Source organism: Medicago truncatula, chromosome 2, assembly GCF_003473485.1.
Source record: "Medicago truncatula cultivar Jemalong A17 chromosome 2, MtrunA17r5.0-ANR, whole genome shotgun sequence".
NCBI classification, from domain to species: Eukaryota; Viridiplantae; Streptophyta; class Magnoliopsida; order Fabales; family Fabaceae; genus Medicago; species Medicago truncatula.
Window position 1 is genome coordinate 48,313,571 of NC_053043.1, and position 26,046 is coordinate 48,339,616.

Below are 26,046 nucleotides of genomic sequence, written 5' to 3' on the forward strand. Positions count from 1 at the left end.
GGTGTTGGCATGTCAATGTCGTGTCCGGTGTCTGTGTTTGAGTCTTCGTACTATTCTACAATTTGACTTTCTCATCATTGACATAGCTGACGTTTTATTTTCCATTTGTGTGAGTTATTTGTCATTTAAATAATGAAAAATGTCATCACTTGGTAGTTATTATAATCTATAACACAGACAAGTCTATGGTGCACAAAAGACATATGTCTTGCACCATGCACAAGGTTTTTTCTACCAATAGATCAATAAGTCGCACCGTTAAATTAAATGAAATACGAAGAGATTTAATGATCTAATGCTGAAAAACAAATTTGTGCATGGTACAATACTAATTTGTTTGTGCATATTAGACAAAACCATATAACCCTTATTTAGATTTTGGGTATAATAGTTATATTTTGTTAACTTTGAAGGTTTAGTTCCTCTGATGAGTGATAGTACGTTCTGCTCCTCCAATTGGTAACCAATGATATTCTGTGTTGAGAGAGAGATTTTCATTTTTTTAATGTTTCATTATTGCCCCCTTTCTAGCTATTTGTCAATTATCTTTATGTTTCTTTGGTTAAACAAATGCAACAGTGTGTGACTGATCTTAAATTAAGGATGATAGATACTGCAATGAGTTTAGCAGGAAGTGGAGCTGGCTGCATGACAAAAAAACAGAAACATATTGCTCACCTTTGTAATCTGAGAAAGCAAGTATCATCATCAGAGAGAAACAATGACCTTCAGGATTGGCGTGGTGACAGTCGTAACAAAAGAAGGTCTTCGTCGTTTGTTGAAGAGAACGACTATTCTGCTTCATTCCATTTGGATGCTAACAGCTGGTTGCCTTTTTGGTTGTGTTTAGTGACAAGCTCCTACTTTCTGTTGAGGGACAATATCAATTTTTTCAGCAGCAGCAGAGTAAAATATGAAGAGAATGTTTCTTTACATAACAAAAGCATTCCAAATGAAAGAAGAGATAATATCAATGATGCAACTGCTGTAGATGATGCACTTAGCTACTCTGAGGGCTCAGGGTCTCCCCATAGTACTTGTTCATCCACCTATTATGACGTTTTCTCCGAGATTTCAGATTTTGATAGAACTAGTTACCGGCACTCTTTGCTAAGTCTTGAAGAGGAAGACATTGATTGGGTCTCAGCAGATTCAATGACACCTGAGAATCCTTCAACTCCTCTAAGCTACATTGGTGATTCTTTTAGTGAGATCTCAGACATAGGCACACCAAGTTACCGGGACTACTTGCTAAAACTTAAAGAGGAAGACAGTGATTGGATTTTGGACAAAGCAAGTTACTCGAATTCTTTACTAAGTCTTGAAGAGGAAGACTCTGAATGGCTTTCAGGTTCAATGATATCTGAGAATCCTTATAGTCCTCTAAGCCTCAGTGGTGATTCTTTCAGCAAGATCTCGGACATAGGCTTGCCAAGTTACTGGGAGTCCTTGATCAAACTTGACGAAGACAATGTGTGGATTTTGGACAGAGCAAGTTATACGCATTCTTTACTAAGTCTTGAAGAGGAAGACTCTGCATGGCTCTCAGATTCAATGATCCATGAGGGCCCTTCTAGTCCTCTAAGCTACAACGGCGATTCTTTCACCGATATCTCAAACGGAGGCACACCTAGTTATTGGGACTCCTTGCTCAGGCTTGAAGAGGAAGACAACAAGTGGATTTCAGACTCAAAACAAGAACTGAAGTATGTCCAAGATGGTTCTCCAATCTCATCTTATAAGATAAATTGGGGCATCGAGGTTCTTCCTTCAGTCTCTACTATATCTTCATTCATTGGAACACACTGTGGCAAGTCAGAAGATGCTTTTTCAGCAGAACATCTGTTAGAAACCACAGACATAGAAGAGTTGAATGGCGATGAGCCACTTTTTTGGCCATTTGAAGGGGAATTCAATTGGGATTCTGAGGAAAGCTCATTCTGTAGCTCACCTAGTAAAAGACTTGTTTTCGACTCTAGATCAACCGCATCTCGGATAAAGGGGGATGAACAAAAAGGTGATGAGGATTTTGATTCAAGAATGGATATTCCTTTGGAATATTTTGATCTGGACAAAGAGTGTGCAATTGAGACATTGGTGGGGCTCAAGGAATTTGATGGACATGAGGGACTTGATTCTGAATTTATTGGTGATGGTTTTATGCTGGAGGAATCTCTTTGATCAGTAGATCACAAACACATACATAGGTAGCTTCCAAACCATGTGTAGAGAAAACATGACTGCAATTACTTGTGAATGATGACATAACTTAAAACCTAATTAGGCCTCTAATTATTATACATGATCTGCCTCTTTTTTCTGGCTTGAGTAAATAGTATACAGTACATATTTACTGTAGGCTGTAATTGAAGAACATGTATGTTAGAGCATGGTGGTATATATAGGTTAATTTAACTCAGCCTTTGTCTATCATGGGGGAAATATTTGTTTGAATACAATTACTTTTGTAATAATCTTATTGGTGCGAACATTTCACCGACTTTTTGTCAATGTCTAATTTCTATTCTACCCAAGAACACCTTTATCTACAAAGTTCAAAGCTTTAATCTTATCCAAGGAATCTTAGTTCAGTTCCACTCAGACTAATTAACCTCGTTGAGTTTTATTTTGTTCAATAACTGCACTTTTTCAAAGCATTTGGTCAACTAAGTCATTGCAAATTTGCAATTGCTTGATGCAATTATTTTATACCAACTATGACATTTTGTGATCATATATTCTGCGTTTTAAATTTTCTTGTGACAAAAAATGCTTGAGAAAAATACGTTTACTTTTCAATTCTAATTAATAGGTCTAGTCCCTGCAATATTATATACTACTATTTTGTTGAATAAATGGTCAATGAGATCTGTAATGAAATTTTCATTTTATAAGCAGAAAATAGAACAGAAAATGTATCTGATACATACCACATAGGTGGACTGTGGAACAGCTGGTGGTCCTGAAATTGAAACGAACGTTCCTTCTCCTCGTCAGGTCATCTCATTGTCATGTTCTGAAAAGAAGAAAACAAATTGGAGTTGAATTCAATCTTTGAATATGAATTTTAAGGGCAATCTAGAAAAACCACAAAAGAAAGAAAAAACGTAACACCTCTCGCTTCATTAGAATAAGGTAAAAATAAAGCAATAAGTGATTTATGACCGATGCGTATAGAAAAATATATGTCGGGAAAGAGATTACTTGTCAAACAAATGATTCAAAACTCCTTAAGGAGGTATATGATTATATATGAGAAGAGGATCCTCCTGGTGTGGGATGTTTTACAGGAGAGTATCCAATGAACATCTTCACCTTTTCATTCTTCTAAACCCTCCTCTAAACCCTCATTCTTCTAAACCGAGATTAGTAAGAAAGACCTCTACCGACAACAAATAATGGTCAGCCACTCTCTATGGCACCTCAAAGAAAATATGTTTGTAATCCTCTTAGGAAAAAAATACCATAAAAATAGTTACGCGACAAATTTGTAATTTTGATTGATCCATTATGGATCCAAAGACTATATAGTCTTGACTCAAGCATCTTGAAATTGATCGTCGCACTTAGGGCCATGACCACCAGCGCACCACTCCCCGTATTCCTCTTCGAACATCACTGCTTCCTTATCTTCCATTGATATAATAGGATGAGAATTGTTATCCATGTCTTTCGTATCACATATATCAATCCATTTGTTTGTTCATGGAAAAAAAATACTTTCATTTGCGATCAACAACTTATCTTTGAAAGAGATTTCCCTTATATTCCTTGCGTCGAAGGAGACACAAATGGAGGATTTGTCATAGCCTTTCGTTTTACCTTTCTTATGCTGCGCTATAAGAGATCAACCTCTTCCTCAAAGAGCTTCTCGAAATTCTTAGTACCCATGCTCGTGATCAAAATGATGAGAGATCAGGTAGAAGTCAATCACACAATGGAAGTCAATCACACGGGGAACCCACTTGTTGGTGCTTATGATGATGTGTTCACCACACAAACCGGATGTGGAGTGTCGACGACCTTGAAAAATGTGATGGGAATAAAGCATGATGTGCAAACCCTAGAACATGTATGGTCTAATCTTCAAATGCATTTCTTTGTTTTCTTTCGTCTAGAGAAAATACTTTGACACATGTCATTCTAAATATTTAGGTGTGTGAAGGGCTTCTGAGCGTATAAAGAAACTCAATGTATGTCGAGTATAGGAATTAGCATAGAGAATCTAAGCATGTAGCGTGGATCAAGAACATTTAGAGTGTTTATCCACGTGTAGTTATACATATTTACGTGCGAATAAATTTAATTTTATACATGTTGGTAACAATGAACCATCTAAACTTAGGCATTGAAGAAGGTAAAGGTTTTTTTTAATGATTTTTCTTGGTTTCCTTTCACATATGAATGAATGTACCACACCTAATTTTTAAATGAGGTTCCCATCTACTCAGGCACCATAAGATCATAGGAAAAATATTCGCAACACATTTCATGATGGATGCTTAGGTGCATGAGGTACTCTGAACATATAAAGACGCTCAAAATGTGTGCTGAATATTAAGCATGAAATGTGAACGAGGAGCATTATGAGTGGTCTATCCATGCGTCTCAAGTTATGTGTATAATGTAATGTAGTTGATCAATTTGAGTGTCAAAGAGAAGAAGTAATATTTTTTATAGGAAGACGTAAAAGTAATTTATTGTGAGGTAAAGGGTTGGATAATGTATGAAAAATTAACTACTCCCTAAAAAAATACTCATAAATACTAATGCTTTATTTGAAAGTGAGAAGAAAAAGGAAGAAAAGGACTTGTAAGAAAGATAATCAAGGGAAAGATAGAAAGATCTCTAACTTTGAGAAAGTATTTTTGAAGGAGGTGAGATGAAAATAACTATAAACAATATTTTTGTTATCTTAGAAGTATTATAAAGAGAAATAAATAATTTGATTTTTTCCCAAAGTTTTCTCCCATTTTTTGAGTTCTCCATATTTGAGTCTTAATCCAATAAAGAAAAATAAGATCTCATGTGAAGTGAGGATCACACACTCTTAACTTTTTAGTTAATACTTCCTTCCTATACTCTCAAAAGTATTCTCTCTACCCACTCTAAACAAAAAATAGCAAATATTTTACTTAAATTGATAATGAATTTTTTTCGAATTTAAAGGTGATGAACCATCGGTTTAAAACAATAGCATTACAATTCTTTTCTCCGTTTGTTATTAATCTGATGTGGCAATTATGACGGTATTTGTTGGTTATCTTTAAAAAGTTGCTTTGAACCTACTCCACCACCTTTCTATAAGTTCCCTCTAACGGATGTAACATATTTATAACACTATTAAATATAAACACATCTTTCACATGAGATAAAGATTCGAATCTTATCCAGAAGTCTTAGTTCAACTGGTAAAATGTCGAAATTGTTAGGCCGCATGCTATGACCGGGATTCGAACCCCGATACCTCCATTTATGTATGTGAGTTTTTAATAGTTTTGTCATTTCGTCTATCTAAAAAAAAAAAAAAAAAAATCGAATCTTAGTTCAAAGAGTTGAGCACATTCCACTATATTCAACCTCCAATCCATGGTGAATGGAACTTATTTAAAATGATGCATATATGTTTCCGTGAATATAATTCAGTTGGCAGTGACATGCATTGTTATATATAGAGATTGAAGTTCGAACGTCGGTCACCCCACTTATTCACCTTAAAGAAGATGAATTCTTACTACTAAACTACTAGACGATATAATCAATCAACTTTTAAGTGCAGAATATTTTATAAGATTTTTTTTTGAAGGAAGAATATCTTCTAAGATTAAAAGCCACGTTATAGCATTGATGATATTTTTTATTTTGTACTTATTTCTTAATCAAAAGCGCGAAACGGCGTAGTATTAGCGCGAAACTACCATTTTTGGTTTTTACATTTAGTGAGAAGAACCAAATTATTCTCACACAACTATTCACCTTCACTTCCTTAAAAAAAAAAAAAAAAAAAAACTATTCACTTTCAGTTTTCACTACTTTTTGTGACGTGCACTTTCTCTGTCCTTTTCTACGGTTTTCATTTTCTCTCAAATCTAAACCCTTCTTCTCACACTTTTTGCAACTGTCACGTGTGGTTTTCAATACAATTTTAAGGTAACTTGTTATTATATTTTCTCTTTCATCTTTTTATTTTATTTTTTGATAGTATATTTCAATTTCATCTTAGTAGTATTTTGATAACTGCAATTTGGATTTGAATATATTATTCACAAATGCATGTAGCAATCTAATAGTGATAATGGATCAGCTTTAAATATGTTTTAATTGTTGATGTAGAATGACAGTGGTAACTTTGATCTTGTTGAAGTTCAATAACGTCACAGTTGATAAAATTACGACGAGACACACTTTTGATAAAATATTGTTATTCTATCAAACTTAGTGTAAACATGCAGCCGAAAATATATATTTAATGCAGTTGAATTTGAATGTGGTTTTGTTGAAGTTCTAAATTGTCGTTTTTGACAAAATCGCGATGACTTGTCATCTTGATTCTATTGAACTTATGTGAATCCGAACATGTAACCGAAAACTATTTTTATGTCTTTCGAAATGATCATTCTTATAGATTTATGAAAAGGACTTTGGAACTTGTTAAGTTGCGAAATCAATTCGATGACATGAATATGTTATTAGCTCGGTAAGTTCATCTAATTATGCAGATCTACTGAGTATTGATCATCAATTTGTGAATTTTTTGTTTTGGTAGAATCATACGACGAATTCTATTTATTGGTACCTAGTTTTAAGTACAAAAAGCATCACATATAAGATAGGATATGACATAATCAATAAATATGTGTGAATAAATAGATAGTAAAAACCATAGGTGAATTTGTAACATGATGTTAATTGTTATCCATTTCACACTGCAATTCATGTGTAATTTGCTTGTTTGATGAACATTTCACAGATTTATTTGCACTTTTAGATTGATTAATTTTTCCCCTAGCTGTGCTATCTTAATCCAACTTATCCTATACTTTACAGTTTGTTCCACATTTTTTTTTTAATTATTATTGTTCAATTATGAAGATATCATCCTGTTCTACAATTTGACTTCCTCATCGGTCATCATGGACTTAGCTGAGTTTTATTTTCCCTTGTTAACATTTTGGGTCCAATAGTATATTTTGTTCTTTGTTAAAGTTTATTTATACTTATATGAGTGATAATATTAATATGTTTCTTATTTTTCATTAATTATTGTTCTGCTCCTCCAAGATGGTAGCTAGTAAATGTCTTGTCTTGAGAGATTTTCATTTGTTTTTCTTTAATTTATTGTATCAAATTGGTAGTTATGCTTATGATTCTTTGGTTAAACCAATATAACAGTGTGTTGCTGATCCTTATTTAGGATGATAGCTACTGGAATGAGTTTAACAGGAAGTGAAACTGGCAGCATGACAGAAGAGCAAAAACAAACTGCTCACCTTTGTAATATGAGAAAGCAAGTAGCTTTTATTTGCACTCAAGTATCATCATCAAAGAGAAACACTGATCTTCGTGAATGCCGTGGTGACCGTGGTAACAGAAGAAAGTCTTCGCCGTTTGTTGAAGAGAATGACTATTCTGCTTCATTCAATTCTGGTGCGAACATCTGGTTGGCTTTCTGGTTGTGTTTAGTAACAAGCTCCTACTTTCTGTTGAGCAAAAAAGTCAACTTTTTCAGTGGCTGCAGAGTTAAACCTGAAGAGAATGCTTCTTTAGCTAACAGAAGCATTCCAAATGAAAGAACAGATAATATCAATGATGCAACTTCTGTAGATGATGCACTTAGCTACTCTGACGGCTTAGGGTCTCCCCACAGTACTTGTTCATCCACCTATTACGACGCTTTCTCTGAGATTTCAGATTTTGACGGAACAAGTTACGGGCACTCTTTGCTAAGTCTTGACGAGGAAGACAATGGATGGCTCTCAGATTCAATGATATCTGAGAACCCTTCAACTCCTCTAAGCTACTCTCACGATTCTTTCTGCGAGATCTCAGATGTGGGTACACCAAGTTATTGGAACTCCTTGCTCAAATTTGAAGAGGAAGACAGTGATTGGATTTTGGATAAAGCAAGTTACTCGCATTCTTTACTAAGTCTTGAAGAGGAAGACTCTGAATGGCTTTCAGATTCAATGGTATCTGAGAATCCTTCTAGTCCTCTAAGCTACAATGGTGATTCTTTCAGCAAGATCTCAGACGTAGGCTTGCCAAGTTACTGGGACTCCTTGCTCAAACTTGAAGAGGAAGACAATGTGTGGATTTTGGACAAAGCAAGTTACTCGCATTCTTTACTAAGTCTTGAAGAGGAAGACTCTGCATGGCTCTCAGATTCAATGATCTCTGAGGACCCTTCCAGTCCTCTAAGCTCCAATGGTGGTTCTTTCACCGATATCTCAGATGTAGGCACACCTAGTTACTGGGACTCCTTGCTCAGACTTGAAAAGGAAGACAATGAGTGGATTTCAGGTTCAAAACAAGGACTACAGTGTGTCCAACATGGTTCTCCAATCTCATCATATAAGGTAAATTGGGGTGCCGAGGTTCTTCCTTCAGTCTCTACGTCTTCATTCACTGAAGCACATTGTGAAAAGCCAGATGTTTTTTCAGCAGAACATCGGATAGAAACTGCAGACACAGAAGAGTTGAATGGTGATGAACCACTTTTTTGGCCATTTAAAGGGGAATTTAGTTGGGATTCTGAGGAGAGCTCATTTTGTAGCTCACCTAGGAAAAGACTTGTTTTCGACTCTGGATCAACTGCATCTCGGATAAAGAGGGATGAACAAAAAGGTGATGATGATTTTGATTCAAGCATTGTTTTGGACAAAGAGTGTGCAATTGAGACATTGGTGGGGCTCAAGGAATTTGATGGACATGAGGGACTTGATTCTGAATTTATTGGTGATGGTTTTATGCTGGAGGAATCTCTTTGATCAGTAGATCACAAACACATACATAGGTAGCTTCCAAACCATGTGTAGAGAAAACATGACTGCAATTACTTGTGAATGATGACATAACTTAAAACCTAATTAGGCCTCTAATTATTATACATGATCTGCCTCTTTTTTCTGGCTTGAGTAAATAGTATACAGTACATATTTACTGTAGGCTGTAATTGAAGAACATGTATGTTAGAGCATGGTGGTATATATAGGTTAATTTAACTCAGCCTTTGTCTATCATGGGGGAAATATTTGTTTGAATACAATTACTTTTGTAATAATCTTATTGGTTCGAATTGTAAATGTCTAATTTCTGTTGAATAATCTGTTTGACCAGATTCAAATACAAAACCTTTTTATTAAGGGATCTGGGTCAAGTTCTACTCAGACTAATGTAATGTGGTGAATATAATTACAACATTTACCACCAATCATTTTAGGATAAATTTAAATAATTATCCAGCCTTATGTTAGAAATTATTTTGATGTTATCCTGCATATTTTAATTTTATTGATTGTGTCTGAAAAATTATTTTTGTTCACATGGTGTTCCAACATAAGTAGTTAGCTAACTACTTATGAATTTAATCCCTTCCAGCATATTTTCTGTATAATGATTATAATCCCTATTAGCTATAGTATATGCCCACTACTCCACTAGCAGTTAATTAACCTCGTTGAGTTTTCTTTTTTGTTCAATTACTGTGCTCTTTTTCAAAGCAGTTGGTCAACTAAGTCATTGCAATTGTTTGATGCATATATTCTGCTTTTTGAATTTTCTTGTGACAACATATGATTAAAATACTTGAAAAAATGCGTTTACTTTTCAATTCTAAATAATAGGCAATATTATATTTTTGTAGGAAAAAATGGTCAATGTGTAACGTAATGACTTTATTTTATTTTATTTTATTTTATAATCAGAAAATAGAATAGAAAATACTACCTGATATGTGACATAGGTGGACCAGCTGGTGGTCCGAAATTGAAACGAACGTTCCTTCACCTCCTCGGGTCAACTCAGTGTCATGTTCTGAAAAGAAGAAAACAAAATTGGAGTTGAATTCAATCTTTGAATATGAATTTCAAGGGTACGAGAAAAAGAAAGAAAGAAAACTTAACTCTCTTGCTTCATTATGAAAAGGTAAAAATATAGATCAATAATTGATCTATGGTTGATGTGTATAGAAAAATATAAGCTTGGAAAGATATTGCTTGATGCTTTAGATTGTCAAATAAATGACTCAAAACTAATTAGTTAAGGAGGTATGACTCAATGAAGTTGTATACCAACACCCTCAAATGAAAATTTCAACAGAGAGGATCCGCTAGCATCATATCGAAAAGGGATCCTCTCCCTTGTAAAGTTTTTTCGCTTGAACCTCAATCGTTTATTTTTTTATATATACTATATGTGGGTTTGGAAGAATTAAAAGATGAATATGTACATTGAACACTCTCAAGTGAATTCACCAAAGAGAATGATCTGCTCCCTATCCTATTCCATACATTTTGGTTAGAAACAACTATTTGTTCCAATGGTGAGAGAAGTGGTGATTTTTAGACCTAAACCATCTACAAAGGGTCGTTTTATGTTTAACACCTTTTAAAAATAGGCACCTATTGTGGTCTCATAAAAATGAACGTCCGAGTGTTTTTATAAGCTCTCTCTCTCCCCTTCTCTCTCCTGTAGTTTGCGGGTCTCGTATGCATCAATCTTGTAAAAAAATCTTGTCTTTTTTTCAATTATTATATTAGTTTAATATTAATAGCAAAAATGAGAGCACATTTTTTATTAGATAAACAAACTCATCTTTAACTTCAATATGATTGTGGAGTGTATTTGAGAACATCTTGGGTGCGGTAATGAGAAAAATTAGTGGTTGTTTGAATTATGTAATTTATCATCAATTTAAATAGTTTGTGGTTCTTGAAAAAAATGTCATTTTTATATATTTTATTTGAATTACTAAAATTTGAAAGAAAGAAAAAGATAGTCAACTTTTAATAATTTATAATTTAATTTATTTAATATTTCAATAAGATAATCATGATTCAATAAATAAATTATTGTTTTTTAAAGATATACATAAATTATCATTGAATTATAATGATATAAAGTTATTGGCCGAAACCCATTTAATGATTTTTCCACGAACTAATTTGACTTCTATAAAAAAATATTATTGAAAAAAATATCTGGAATAAATTTATTTTGATGGGATACAATTGAAAAAAAAAAAAAGAGGTAAATTTCTAAAAGTTATTATATAAAATGATATAAGTATCTTCTAACTTAATAAATAGTTTTGAGTTTGCATATGATCATTGAGAATGCAACATCAATAAAATATTGGCGGAGAGTTTCATCATTTGTGTAATTCAACTTGACGTGAGGGTTAGTGTTCTATGCATTTACGCATAAAAGAATCTTATTTATGCATAATAATAACAAAAACCTTTCAATACTTTTTTTAGAGGTAAACTTTTAATTTCTATATTTAAGTACGGAAAAGACAAAAGAGTTTTTTTGTTTTCTTTCATCAAATAAATATTTTGAAACATGTCATGACAAATATTTAGGTGCGTAAGGATGCTTTGAATAAATAAAACGACTCAAAACGTGTGTCGAATATATGAATTAACATAAAAATTCAGAGCATGTAGCGTGGATCTGGAGCATTTAGAGTGCCTATTCACTTGTCTCAAGCTATATATTATTATTTTTTTCTTACCCCACAACTAGATACTCTCTTGCAATTTACCCTAAAAAAACTCATAGATAAATATAGTCATATACATCATTGAGATGACTTTTGTTATTTTAAAAACGTTTATAGTGTGGGTTAGTACACCTAAAAAATCCGTACATGGATCTTATTATGTTACCCCAAAAAAAATCCCAATAATGCTTGTTCCGTTCCATTCCATTCTACATACACATAGTTTACATACCCATTTTTCCCAAAAGAAAAAGACAAAAAGCATTGGATCTAATTAGACCCCACAGCACAATTGTTCAACAACCAAAAGGGTATTTCAGTCATTACAATAGTCCTCTGACGTCGAAGCTTCTTCTCTGTTTCTTGCTTACATTTCCTTTCAGACTTTAACAAAATTTCATCTTTGAAAAAAAAACACTTTGTTTTTTCATCGCATTTCTCATTTCATCACCAAAACCTAACTCTCTCTGAATTCAGGTATTCTCTTCTTTTTCTTCTTCTTTCAATTCCTCAATTTTTGTTTTTTATTTATTCATTTGTTATTATTTTCTTTGATCATGTATAATTAGCCTTTTTCTCGTGTGAATTTTACTTCCAATTTCATATATTCTTTGATTTTTAAGCTCCATGTTAATTGAATACAAAAAAAGTAATTTTTTTTTCTTTTTCCCCAAAATTTTGATCTTTTTTGTTTTTTTCATCTATTTTGAGGTTAAACGTGAAGGAATTTTTGTTAATCTGTGTTTGAACTTTTTTAGAGAAAGGGATAAGAATTACTGTTTGTGATAATGATGTTTTTATTTTATGTGCATGGTTTTGTTTTTTGATGTATGACTCTATATATAGTTCATCAAATTGATAGAGTAGTTGTTAAAAAAATTGCAATTTTATACTATTTTTATTTGATTTAATTCTAAGTGTTATGATCAACTAACACTTGAACTGGATCATTTATTTTTATACTTATACTAATAATTTTTGTTAGAATGTGAAATTGATGAATTGAATTGTTGAATTAAAAGTTTTTACGGAAGTATATCAATCAAGTTTATTAAAATTCATAATACTTCATTATACTACTTTGTTTTAATATATATAGTGTTATTGAAAATAGGGTTGTTAAATGTCACTATTTGGTAAACCAGAATAATTAATAGTACGATACAGTTATATGACTAATAAAAACAAATACTTCCTTTTGGACAATCATCCACGAATTTCGCCAAATACCGACCAAATCATTATCGGTTTGCTTTAGATATTGCCGTGTGTCAATTCTTGCGATTCTTTCGCAGTATCCTTCGTAATAAATAGCGAAGTTTTTAGGAAACATACATACAATGTTGAATACATGATCATGATTTCATGAAGACAACATCACACGAGTTAATGGTTGGATTGGTCAATGATACATTCCATTGAAAGTAATTACGTGGCGTAAGTGTAAAGTTTGATAGCTGGTGTTAATGTATCTTATCAGTTCGACAGGCGATTGCTTCTTAGTACCAACTGCAATGCGTGCACCGGCAATACTTTCACAATGCTTGCCTGGCCTAGTGCCTCGCGATCATGGAAGTCTCAGTATATCGTCCGTTCCCGAGAAAGCTATTCATCTCGCATCACCAGCAGTGGAGATTCTTCCTTCAAAGGTACAACTACCATTTTTATCTTCCTCCATCGAGACACCCCCCTAACCAACCAACAGCAAAAATGAAACTTTACCTTGAAAGTTGAAATTAAGGCATTTAGTTGAATTTTTTGCCTACTTTTGGGTGACTGGGAAGAAGTGTAACAGATTTATATGTCATGCTCTGCAGGCGTTTCACACTGACAAGGAAGCTGGGGAAAATAGTGACCATTTTAAGGTACGTCTCAGCATGGTTAGTTTCATAGTAATTGTTTTCTGAAGGGTGGCATAATCAGATGGCTTGTGTCTTAATTAAATTATTTATGGAAAATTAGTGTTATTGTTGAATCAATGATAGTGCAAGGATTTCGGGTTGGTTTCTATTCTTTCATTTGGCCAGTATCAATCGGAAGACAATTACCTATAACTAAAAATTAACTGCACGCCCAATAGTTCAATTATTCAACGTGGGATGTCATGCAGTTGGCAAACAACTACAGGCACCTCAGATCCATATCAATAAAATGGGATGCAGGTTTTATCCTTTGTATTATTTTGCCATAGGCATGATTACCAAATCTGCCGAATACAATTCTTTACTTTGCGTTTCTGCAGAATCTGGTACACTTTTGAATGCTGAATTTACAATATTTCTTAGCAAGAACTTTTTCCACTCCTCATTTTCTTGAAAACTTTCTCATCTAAATTTTGTCTTCAATAATCTTGTCATGATATTATAGCTTATGTTCGCATATCAGTTAGTTTAATAGTTGTGCGGAAACTGATTCTGTCTTAAACCTCCTACAGGGAATAGTAAGTGTTGCTGATATCATCGGGTTCGGTGGTTCAGAGACAATATCCTCAAGACTGGATGGTATGTACATGAAATTTCAGTCTGTAGGCATTGGACACATGATAATTTTTCTATAAACTACTATTTTCTCTCCAGTGTATTACTATGCAAACATAACAGTCAACAAAGTAGTATAGCAGAGAATCTTTAGACCGTATGCTATGATACCCAGCAAAAACTTTTTTGGCATGAAAGGAAAAGGACAACCCTTAAGGTCAATGCTGTATTAATTCAAAACTTCAAAATATTAACCAACCTACTAAGCCAATTTGTGTCGGAAAAATAATGACATGATTCTTGTTGAGTATAATATCATTTAACAATCATGCTTTGATAGACAATAATATACATGCAATTTGTTTCCTCATCATTACAAAGGAGGGGCAGTATCAAATTGATCTATCTGTGACTTTGTAGGCTATCCGAAATCCTGGTCCAGTTCCATCGATCTTGTCAGTGTTCTCAAGAATGAGATTCGTGACGGGCAATTGACCTTCAGAGGAAAAAGAGTTCTTGAGGTAACTAATTGAAAGATATTTTTGCATGCTTTAATGCCTTGATTTGGTTGTCTTTAATTCTTCTTATGCTTCATCCTCTTTTTCTCATTTACAAATGCTCTCAACGTTAACTGTATGGCCACAAGATTTCTCTCTTTTCTTCTCCCTTGAGCCATATTTTTCAATCTTTTTAGTTGTATCTATTATTCATAATTTAATGATCTCTTCACTTCATGTTCCGTGCAGCTCAGTTGCAACTATGGACTTCCTGGAATCTTTGCTTGCTTGAAGGTATACAGTTGCACTTTAGGTCTCAGTGCTCACTTTCTCCTTTCCTTGGTCATTTGTCACTAGTTTGTGTGTATTTGATAGCTGGAAAGAACAACAACATTCATCTTGTTTGTGTAGGTGTTGGTTTATTGTAGTTCGAATACTTGAACTGCAGTCAAATATATTTTGTAGTTATTCTCAATGTAATAGTGTCAAAATTGGACTTCCAAGGCACTGTGCTTTCACCTTCTTTTTATGCCTTCCATCTAACTTGTCACGTTGACGAAAGTATATAACAAACAGAACAATGTCTTCCTGGTGCCACCAACCTAAAGATTTTGGATTCTTTTTTGGTAATATTTGCAAACTGACAAACAAGTTCTGCTGCAAGAAGAGAAATTTTTTAAAGTCTTTTGGTAGAATAAAAACAATGGTTAATTGGCTATACTTTTTTTCCCAGACGTTCAAAGAAACATTCACTCATTGGAATAATATTCTCTGTCCTCTAAATGGTTCTTTATTTCACAGGGAGCTTCCATTGTGCATTTTCAAGATCAGAATGCTGAAACTGTAAGATGCACAACTGTACCGAATGTCCTTGGTAATCTCAAGCAAGCTCGTGATAGGCAGAGTCGACAGCCAGAGTCTCCCCTTACTCCTTCAAGGCAGACTCTTGCACCATCTGTTAACTTTTATGCTGGGGACTGGGAAGAATTACCTGCCGTGTTGTCTACTGTGAAAAATGATGGATATGAAGCGACACCTGGAATGAGTTTGAGCTTCTCTGAGGAAGACTTTTTGGATGTAGGCAGTAGTCAAGATGGTAGCATCATTGGACACGAATCTAGTTCAAGAAGGTCTAGGAAACTCTCAGGAAGTCGAGCATGGGAAAGAGCTAATGAGGCAGATCAGGGGGATGGTGGCTATGATGTTATTTTAATGACTGAGATTCCATACTCTGTTAACTCTTTGAAGAAGCTGTATGCTCTCATTAAGAAGGTTTGTTTCATTATACTTGGTTGTCTCTGCACTTTCTTATTTTAATGCTATACTAAACTGCATATCCTGTTGTCATCAGATACTTATTGTTGTGTCATCAGATACAACAAATATCAACTTGGTCACCGTCTAAGTATACCAATCGGTGACCATACCAATTTATTGTATTTGATTACACGGCAATAAGTCGTAACACCATGGCATACAAAACACAATGAAATTTCATCAAGGTTAGAAATAGATTTTCAGACGAAGTAAGGAAGACACGCGCCATATATCCACCCACACTACAATGAGTATTGCATCGATGGCATTGTCCTGATTGCATAAGTTTCCCCTTGTCAACATTCTGATTCCTATTTTCTGGTTTCCCTTTTATAACAGTGTATAAGGCCTCCATATGGAGTGGTATATCTTGCTCCAACTAAGAAGCACTATGTTGGCTTTAGCAATGGAGTACGACAGCTGAGAAATGTGTTAGATGAGGAGGGCATTTTTGGAGTGCATTTGGTTAAGGATTTGGCTGACAGAGATATCTGGAAGTTGTTTCACAAGTGAACAGGAATTCAAAGATCAGATGGATTATTATAGCAAACTTCAGTGAAAAAAAAATCTAGACAACATTCATACTCTGAATCATTCTTTTGTTTTTTGAATTAATAATTTCTCCATTTTTCTTATAGCTTTAGTAAATAACGGAGGTCTGAATTTGTAGAATTAGTTGGACATGCATCATGTTCAGTGCAAATCAATCTCATTGGATTGTTTTGCACACTCATATGGTTGGATAAGAAACTCGCATATTGGAATTGTAAATCAAAATGGTATATTGAAAATTGAAACTATCCTTTTTGTTGGATTATAGATCCTCTCTAGCACTTCCTGTTCCGTGATAGTCATATCTTCTTTCCTAATCCAACCGTTGATCGACCACAGAGAAAAAAGTAGATGAATGATCGAGACTAAGATAAAATGGACAACAGAGAGAGGATCAAAATCTTTTTCAATTTCAAGGCATTATAAACCCCATTTGGGTTGGCATGGTGGTATTGACCTGAGATATGGAAGTGTGCTCCTTCTTGAAGTCTTAGGTTCGATTCTCTTCGGTGTCAATTTGGGTGGGTTAATTTAGATTCTTCAAAAAGTAAATTTCAAGGCATTATTTTTTATTGGGTTAATATATGTTTACCCCTATAATATTAGTGATTTCCGTTTACCTCTTGAAAAAAATTTGTTTAGATTTCAACCCTGTAATTTGAAGAATTTTGGTTTTGGATCTTCATGAATTTTGACTGTACAAAATCGATGATATGGTAGGGTGGTAAACCGAAATATTGATGATATGTCAGGGGGTAAACCGAAATTCTTTCAAATTACAAGGGGCGAAAGTACCTTAAATTTTGTAATTTGATGCCATGAAGGTTCAAAATCAAAAAATCTTCAAATTACAGGGTTGGAATCTAAACAATTTTTTTTTCAGTGGGTAAACCGGAAATCACTAATATTACATGTAAACATATATTAACCCTTTTTTATTTTATGTTTATTATTATTTTTTAATGAAAAATTTACATGTATTTTTGTTTGAAGGAGGATCATGTATATCATATGTTAGTTGCTAATACTTTTGAGCTTTTGTTTTTATATGGCAAATATTCGTGTCTGCACAATTTCTTAAAAAAAAAAAAAAACTTTTTTTTACATTAAAAATTGTACATGATACTGAAACAACAAAAAATAACTTTTTTTTACATAAAATTATCTAGTATCTGTATTTTTTAATTCTTAACAAATGCCCTAAATATAACAACAAATCATATTAGATAAGAACATTCACTCTAATCAGATAAAATGAAGAACAATTTTTGCAACAAAAAATGATAGTTGCATAGGAGAGAAACATACACAATAACACACATTAAGAACATGTTTTGTTTGGTAGTGGTACAACCATTATACGTCACACACATTTTAATAAAAAAGAGAAGTGTTATTTGAACAACCAATTTGGTGATAATTTATTTAACAATTATATTTTACAAAGAAAAAAGTGGTATTGACACGGAAACCATAACAATAGAAAGATAAAATAAAAATTAATGTGAGTATGCTTGTTGCAAAAATTATCACTAAATGGATGTTCAAATATCATTTCTCTAAAAAAAACTCAATTATCTTATTTAAGAAGAGGAATCTTTATACTAACAATTTAAAGTTTTTAGAAATAGCTTATTCCAAATTCCTCTTTTAAAGATGTCCACATCATCCTAATCCTACTTGGCATTTGTTCCAAAAATTTTCCCAATTATTAATACAAGCTTAATAATTATAATTATTATTAAAAACCGTTTTTTATTTAACATTAAATTATACATAAAATGCATAGTTGGTTACAATCAAATAATTATTAATATAACTATTGTTTTGATTAAGATTTATATGTTACATTAAAAATTTGTACGTTACAATCAAATAATTATTAATATAATTAGTATTCAATTAACATTTATACGGTACATTAAAAATTTGGTAGGTTACAAATTTATAATAAATAACTTGAATAAATTATATTTTAAATTTTGGTCCGTTACACTATGACAGAAACCTACTAATTAAAAAATTTAATTGTAGTAATTAGTTTTTAAGGTTATATAATTAATTTGTATTCATTACAAAATTATATTACTTAATATTAATAAGATATTATTAAATTTCAAATCTTATAAAGTTAATTTTTTGTAGGTTACATGAAATATAATCTAATCGTTTAATGTACATTTTATAATATTAAAGACGTTGATAATATTAATTTTAAAACGGTCAAATTAACAATTAATATATATATATATATATATATATATATATATATATATTAATCGTTATAGTATTATTTTCTATATAAATAGTAGCAAGTTTGGGTATGAGTACACAACAATCACAAAATATAGTTTTTTTTTTCTTCTTTTGTTCTCTGGTTCTTTGATATCTATGTTCTAAGTTATTTCTGTAACTTTTTATTGCAAAGAAAAAGGTCTACAAAACACGACTTCATCTCTGATGTTTCGCCAAGAAAATAATCGTGGACATTGGTTGTGAGGGTTGTTCGTGCTTGGTTTGTTCAAGACTACAAAAATAAAAAACTACCATTTTCCATGGAGTTGGTTCTAATGGATCGAAAGGTACTTTTTTCATATTGTTTTTTTTTTTTTTTTTGGTATATTTTTTTGAAGTATAGTGTTTTAATCTTTGTTATCTCATAGATCACAAATTGAGCTTGACAGATAGCATGTAAAATGACACAAAATGAAATATTAGCTCAAATAACACTCTTCCATGATCCTAACACAGTTCTAGAGCAGAGTCATCATGAACATATAGCAACAACGCATATGCAACAAAGTTTATCAATATTTTATGACCTTTGTATTTTACCTTTATTTTTAGTTGCCTGATCTATCTCGCATTAGCATATTAGAAAAGTTTTTTTAACCTTACTCTTACGATCACCATTAATGAGTTGAAGAACTTGCATGTAATTGAGTGGGTTGACATAGATCTCCTACTTTTTTCTAACCCACGTTTGGTGGAGGTTTTAGTTTGTGGGATTCGGTTAGGAACTTTAAGAAGGAGGAAGTGTTTGTTTGGAAAAGTTGAACAATGAATTCGAAATCAAAATTACAGTAAAGTATAACAAAATTAGGTTAGAGTGTTTTAATTTGTGACTTATGATCACTAATTAAAAAAAATGATGGAAGTAGATTAAAGAAAGTTGTTTTCTGTCAATTTTTTTTCACCGGAGATAATTTGCTTCCGAGAGAAATACTCTCTCCAATCTTAAATATAAAAAATAAATAATTTTTTTTATCTTAAATTAAAACAAATATAACTTACTTTGACTCTATTTAATGTTATTTGTCCTAATATACATTTTAATTCATGTAAGTTTCAGTTTAATATTTTTTCATTCTCATGAAACACATTCCAATATATGGTACTTTAATTTTTTTTTATCAAATCAAGAAAACTAATTGCATATAAGTGAAATTTTGAAGTTAGATATTTTTTATAATTGAAATCCGAGAGTATTGTGATTAAATAAAAAAGTAATAATATTATTCATACTGGTAGATTAAAACGGAGGTAATCATACCTGTTTAATATATTGAATGACTGAGAAACCAAAGTTAATTTGAACTTTTATTAATTAGATATATTTTTAAGAATATATTAATTATTTATAGTGTTTTTATATTTTAAGTATATTTGTACTTTTGCCCACTATTTTATGACTCATAAAAATATTTCTTTTAAGAAAATGGGATGCAGATAGATCTGCGACACCCTAATTACATTAAAATATTTTTGTTTGTAAAAAAAAAGACTGGGGACATAGTAACCCAGTTAAACCAAAAAGGTAACCAGCCATATGATAATACAATACATGACAATCTAATGGGTAAATAAACAAATTCGAATTCATAATTAGACTCACACATCATGTTGCACAATCCAGCGAACCCGCATTTCGGGCACAAAACCAATGTGTAAAAGAAATGGGATGTGTGAACTGACGAGTCTCGAATTCCAATTTTGAAGCCGGTAAGAAACTGATCGCCAACACCAAAACAAATCCACACGCCACCAACCCACTGCATCTAACATGACAACAACCAGCTTCAAATGCCATTTCTAGCCATACACGTCACTGTTGACAAAGACGACAACGCCCCCATTTTCGGTGAGACCATTTATGAAAAACACAACTTCGAAGCAATGTCGAGCTCATAATCAGAATCAGACCGTGAAGGGAAAATTCTACCACGATTTGTAGGATAACACAAAAGCCGATGACAATGGCAGCGAAAAACCCAACAACCGTCGTTGAAACACAACCATAATGCTCGCTAACCCAACCACCGCAAAAGATAGGAGATTCACAGCGGTTTCAATAAACCAAGAAGAAAAATCTGATCCGCAAAACATGAGACAACCGCATCAGACTATCGCTGTCTAGAAACCAGATTTGAGAGTAACAATCCATAACAGGTGTTGTTTGGTTCGATGGAACCGATCCTAAAAAAGGGGTTCTAGGAGGTGGTCAAAGAATCACACCACAACCTCCTTGATGCGTGAGGTTACATTGTGAAGGGAAGGTTTGGATTTGGTAGGATGAGCAAAGAAGGTGGATGGAGGAGAAGGAAGGCGGCTCTCACAAAAATAGTTATATCTTTTTAAAATTTAATTTTTTTTTTGTCTTAATAAACGGTGATTTATTTTTTCAATTTTACATATGAGGATAGAGTACCACATAATGTCAAAATTTTGAAATAAAATTAAACTAAAAAAGTCAAATAATATCTGAAAACCTAATTATGTGTAAACTCCGTTAATTTTTTTAAAATAAAATGAATCCCGTGCTTGGCACGGGAAGTTACACTAGTGTTTTATACATAGCAAATGATTGGTTCATGAATGCTTTTGTTACGTTTAAAGAAGGGCAAAAGCGCTTCATTAACTTCAACTTCGAATTTTGTGGAACTCATATCATAGTTAAGTATAAATTTCACTTATCACGATTACTTTTTTGTATTTTATTTAAATTATCACTTTTAAGTATGAATTTCATCTAAAAAAACATATTTAGAACATGAATATGAGACAATTTAAGAAATTAAAGACAAATGATTGATGATCGAATTGATCTAATATTTAATTAAATTATAGACCTAATATTTCGTAATTTTATCCACATTATATTTTTTAAATTTCACACATAGTTTATCCCAAAAAAATAAATTAATTGTTAGATTAGTATTTTTTTTTTCTTTCTACTCCGCACATGTTAAGAACACCCTAGCAGTGAGAGAGTGAAGAGAAGTGAAGAAGAATCAAGAAACGATGGCCGGAAAAATCGAAGATGAAAGCAACGATCGCGTGCCTCTGCGGTTGCGACCGGAGTGGTCCGACGTAACTCCGATTCCTCAAAACAACGGCCCTAATCCAGTAGTTCCGATCAACTACTCCGAAGAATTTTCCGAAGTTATGGATTACTTTCGTGCTGTTTACTTCGCCAATGAACTTTCATCTCGCGCTCTTTCTCTCACCGCTGAAGCTATTTCTCTAAATGCCGGAAACTACACCGTAATTTCACAATTCGAATTTCTTTTTCCTTTTTTGAATTCAGATTTGATGCAAATTGAAATTAATTACTTATTGATTTTGATTAATTATGAGTTTTTGAGTTAATGATAATAATTAGGTTTTTTAAAGTTGTGATCTTGTGATGATTTTGTAGGTGTGGCATTTTCGACGGTCATTACTTGAGTCTCTGAAAGTTGACCTACATGTTGAAAGGGAATTTGTGGAGCGTGTTGCAAGTGGAAATTCCAAGAATTATCAGATTTGGTGAGAGATCTTTCTTACTTGGTTTGCAATTTCAATTGCTATTTTTAGTGATTTTGTGTATAGGGCACGCGTTAAGAAACCAAATATAGAAATATTGTATTGGAAGATTGTATTCGATTCATTGCAAGCTTAAAAATTGTTTTTTTAAGCTCACTCACCAAGCTACCTTCTGGCACTAGTGATTTGCAGCTAATTATTCTAGGTTATTTTAAGTACATGGCTTGTTTGTAGACATGGAATGGCGTTATGTGAACAAACCATGTTGTTTGTGCAACAAGTCCTCTGAAATTTTGACAAAATGGGAATTTATCGCTTGTTAGTTTGAACTTTGAAGTAGATGCAAATATTAAGCAGGGTAGCTGTGGTAGCAAAATTAAGAATTGTTGTCATGTGACTTAGAGCTCATAGGTTCCAGTCATAGAATTATATTGTTGGAATATGACAAGTTTAAACATATATTTGACATGGCTAGTTATTGTGGCATTTTCCATCTATATTACAATGTAAAAGCACACAAATTATAAATTACAGCTAGGAGTATCCAAACTCCAAACTGGTATCTGTAACGTGTTTGATACGGTATAACTATATTATGGAGTGACCATACTTCCCTGTAGGGAGCATTACAGCACTATCTTTTTTCCCAGTTTTCCCACTTGAGTTATTTGCACTAGGCTATATTGTGTTTGGGACCTTATTTTACCATTAATAGTGGACTATGGAAAATCTTAAAAACTATCTGACACAACTAATTAAGCGGCATTTGCGTCTACGTTGCTATACAAATAATCAAGTAAAATGCAGCTAAGAGTAATCGATGTGGTATTGATGATGGTTCACCACTGTTATGAATTTGATTACTATTTTTGAAGTGTTTCTATGTAGTAAGCATTAGGCTTCCTTCTTAAACTAGTTACTGTACCTGGTTTTTTTTTTTCTTGCTGAAAGTTGTAGATCTGTATTCGATGATCCCTTGTGCTCTCCAAACGTCACTTGCATTGTCTTTGGGTACTTATTTTAGTGGAAATGGAAGTATGGTAATAATGGATAAAACATATTATTTCACATCCAGGAAGATAGATTTTTATGTTCAAAAGATGATGCTCTTTCCTCCAGTGTCAATCCGATATAAGTAATATGAGTGGACGTCGCACACTCTAGTCTTTGTTCAATGCAATACACAAAATAAGTTTAGTGGGCTAAGCATAACACATGTTTATTGACCTCCAGTGACCTTTACATATTAAACCATGATGGTGATATCCAATAGCATAATGTAATAATTCACCAGGCAAATGTTGCTGGTCTGAGACTAGAAAATTGTTCTTATTTCTTGCATATTACTTCCTTCATGGAATTGTAAAGAATGTTCTTCTTTGTTCATATTCGCATGACATTCAGTTGCATGATTTGAGGATATAGTTCATATTTGATAGTCATTTCTTATATAAACCATATACATTCATGAAGTCGTACTTTGAAGTGCTTCCTTTGTCTTCTTTTGCATACACATCATCACATTGATCTTGATGTCAGATGTTTATAGGCATCATAGGCGATGGGTTGCTGAGAAATTAGGACTTGAAGCTAGAAACAGTGAACTTGAGTTCACCAAGAAGATATTGTCTATTGACGCCAAACATTATCATGCATGGTCTCATAGGCAGGTTTGTTTCTCCTATCTTTTCCACGAATCTAATTTTCAGATGGTGTTGCCTGTTCATATTATTATCATGACTCAATAAAATTTTGCTTCTTTTTTTGCATGGACGGACAGTGGGTTCTTCAAACCCTAGGAGGATGGGAAGATGAACTCAATTATTGTAGTGAACTGCTTGCAGAAGACATATTTAACAATTCTGCTTGGAATCAGGTATCCGACTATTGTACATGTTATGTTTAGTTTTGGTACATGACATAGTAAAACACAGTATATGATTGTTTTCTAACTAATTGAGAGATCAAACACATGTAGTATTCCGTATACTTAAGTCATTGTCCAAAATGTTACTTTTCCCAATAATTAAAATTGAGAAACATTGGTAGACAAAGCTAAGCTAAGCTGTTGCTATTTAAATACCTGTACACGAATAATCTATTATGAAAAAGAGAAAAAAGGGAGGTCTTAGAAATGCTTTCTATTCCTATTTGCATTCTAAATTTGGTGTGTTTGCCATGTATATGGAATAAGTCTACAATCTATAATTACTTTCTAATCCTATTTGCTTATTAAATGTAGCGTGTTTGCATTGTACTCCCTCCGTCTTTAAATATAAGCAAAATTGACTTTTTAGATTCATTCATTTAATGATGTATGTGGTTTATAATATGGACCACATACATCATTAAATGAATGAACATAAAAAGTCAATTTTGCTTATATTAAAAAACGGAGGGAGTATGGAATAATAACTTGACAATCAATTTTACTTTTAAAGCATTTTTTTGATATTTTCAAATTCAATAAAATTAACTCGTAATATTTTATACAGAGATATTTTGTCATAACAAGGTCTCCCTTCTTAGGGGGGATTAAAGCTATGAGGGAGTCTGAAGTGCTTTACACCATTGAAGCCATTATTTCCTACCCTGAAAATGAAAGCTCTTGGAGATATCTTCGAGGACTTTACAAAGATGAAGCCACATTATATGTAAATGACACTCAAGTTTCTTCAGTATGTTTAAAGATTTTGAGAACAAAGAGCAATTATTTGTTTGCTCTTAGTACTCTCTTGGATCTTATCTGCCTCGGTTATCAACCAAATGAAGATTTCAGAGATGCCATTGAGGCTTTAAGGACTTCAGATAATGAAGAACAAGATTCAGATATAGCAAGAACTATTTGCTCTATTTTAGAACAAGTTGATCCAATTAGAGTCAACTATTGGGTCTGGCGTAAGAGTAGACTTCCTCAGGCAGCTTAATACCGTCTGTAATTTATACTTTGTCTATTGAAATTGGATGTCATGAACACCCTATGCTTGACTAGTATTTTATTTTTATTTTTTTTCTGACAAAGAGAAGCTTGACAATTAAGTTATTGGGTGAAAACAGGGTGGTTGTTTTTGTTCTGATATGTTTTCAATATGTATTTCTATATTTAACAGGGTAGTTGTTTTTGCCATGATATGTTATCAGGGCGTACTTTTATAAATGCAAAATTGTGCTCTTTTGTTCCCGCCATTACTAGCAATTTAGTGTGACAACTTGTTAAGTATTGGAACTAAGTTGAACAAAATATATTTTTCACCACCTTCTTTTCTTGTTTTATAAAAAATGGTCTTCTACTTTTGCGTTCTTAACATTGTATTAACGAACCACTGTGATAATATGTTGAAGTGTATAATTAGGCATCTATCTATGAAAAACTTGTTTAAATTAATAAAACCTATTGAGTCAACCTGTATACTATGCTTGATTCCAATGTCAAACAGGTAATCACTAAGTGAGAGATGGACGGAGTAATATCATTCTCAATGATTCCGTGGTAAACATTTTGTTCAAAATTAGAATAAACTAATTCTTAAACAGGTATTACAAAGCTGGTAAGTGAATACAATTTTGAGACAAATCAATTAGTTTAAACATTCAATTTCACTACAATGCTGTTAGAGACTTGTAGTACTATTATTGAACCTGATATTTAATATTGACATAACAAAACCCAGTAACT

At 32.8% G+C, this 26,046-nt stretch overlaps 2 protein-coding genes across 4 annotated transcripts; both read left to right on the plus strand.

Annotated features, from left to right (window-relative positions):
* Window positions 1-12,052: 12,052 nt before the first annotated feature.
* LOC11432351 (uncharacterized) lies at window positions 12,053-16,832 on the plus strand. 3 transcript variants are annotated; one of them, XM_003597445.3, is made up of 8 exons: window positions 12,053-12,199; window positions 13,203-13,371; window positions 13,540-13,587; window positions 14,157-14,223; window positions 14,620-14,720; window positions 14,946-14,990; window positions 15,498-15,968; window positions 16,353-16,832. In XM_003597445.3, the coding sequence occupies exons 2-8, from the start codon at window positions 13,237-13,239 to the stop codon at window positions 16,524-16,526; spliced, it is 1,041 nt and encodes a 346-aa protein (XP_003597493.2). In that variant the 5' UTR covers window positions 12,053-12,199; window positions 13,203-13,236; the 3' UTR covers window positions 16,527-16,832. The 3 variants fall into 3 exon arrangements, with proteins under 3 accessions (XP_003597493.2, XP_003597492.1, XP_039686804.1); XM_003597444.4 differs by having other exon boundaries at window positions 12,100-12,199; window positions 13,211-13,371; XM_039830870.1 differs by having other exon boundaries at window positions 12,139-12,198; window positions 13,206-13,371.
* Window positions 16,833-21,782: 4,950 nt separating this feature from the next.
* Window positions 21,783-25,556, plus strand: LOC11424569 (protein farnesyltransferase/geranylgeranyltransferase type-1 subunit alpha). Its single transcript, XM_003597448.4, has 5 exons — window positions 21,783-22,109; window positions 22,264-22,373; window positions 23,920-24,040; window positions 24,151-24,246; window positions 24,866-25,556. The coding sequence occupies exons 1-5, from the start codon at window positions 21,867-21,869 to the stop codon at window positions 25,295-25,297; spliced, it is 1,002 nt and encodes a 333-aa protein (XP_003597496.1). The 5' UTR covers window positions 21,783-21,866; the 3' UTR covers window positions 25,298-25,556.
* Window positions 25,557-26,046: the final 490 nt, after the last annotated feature.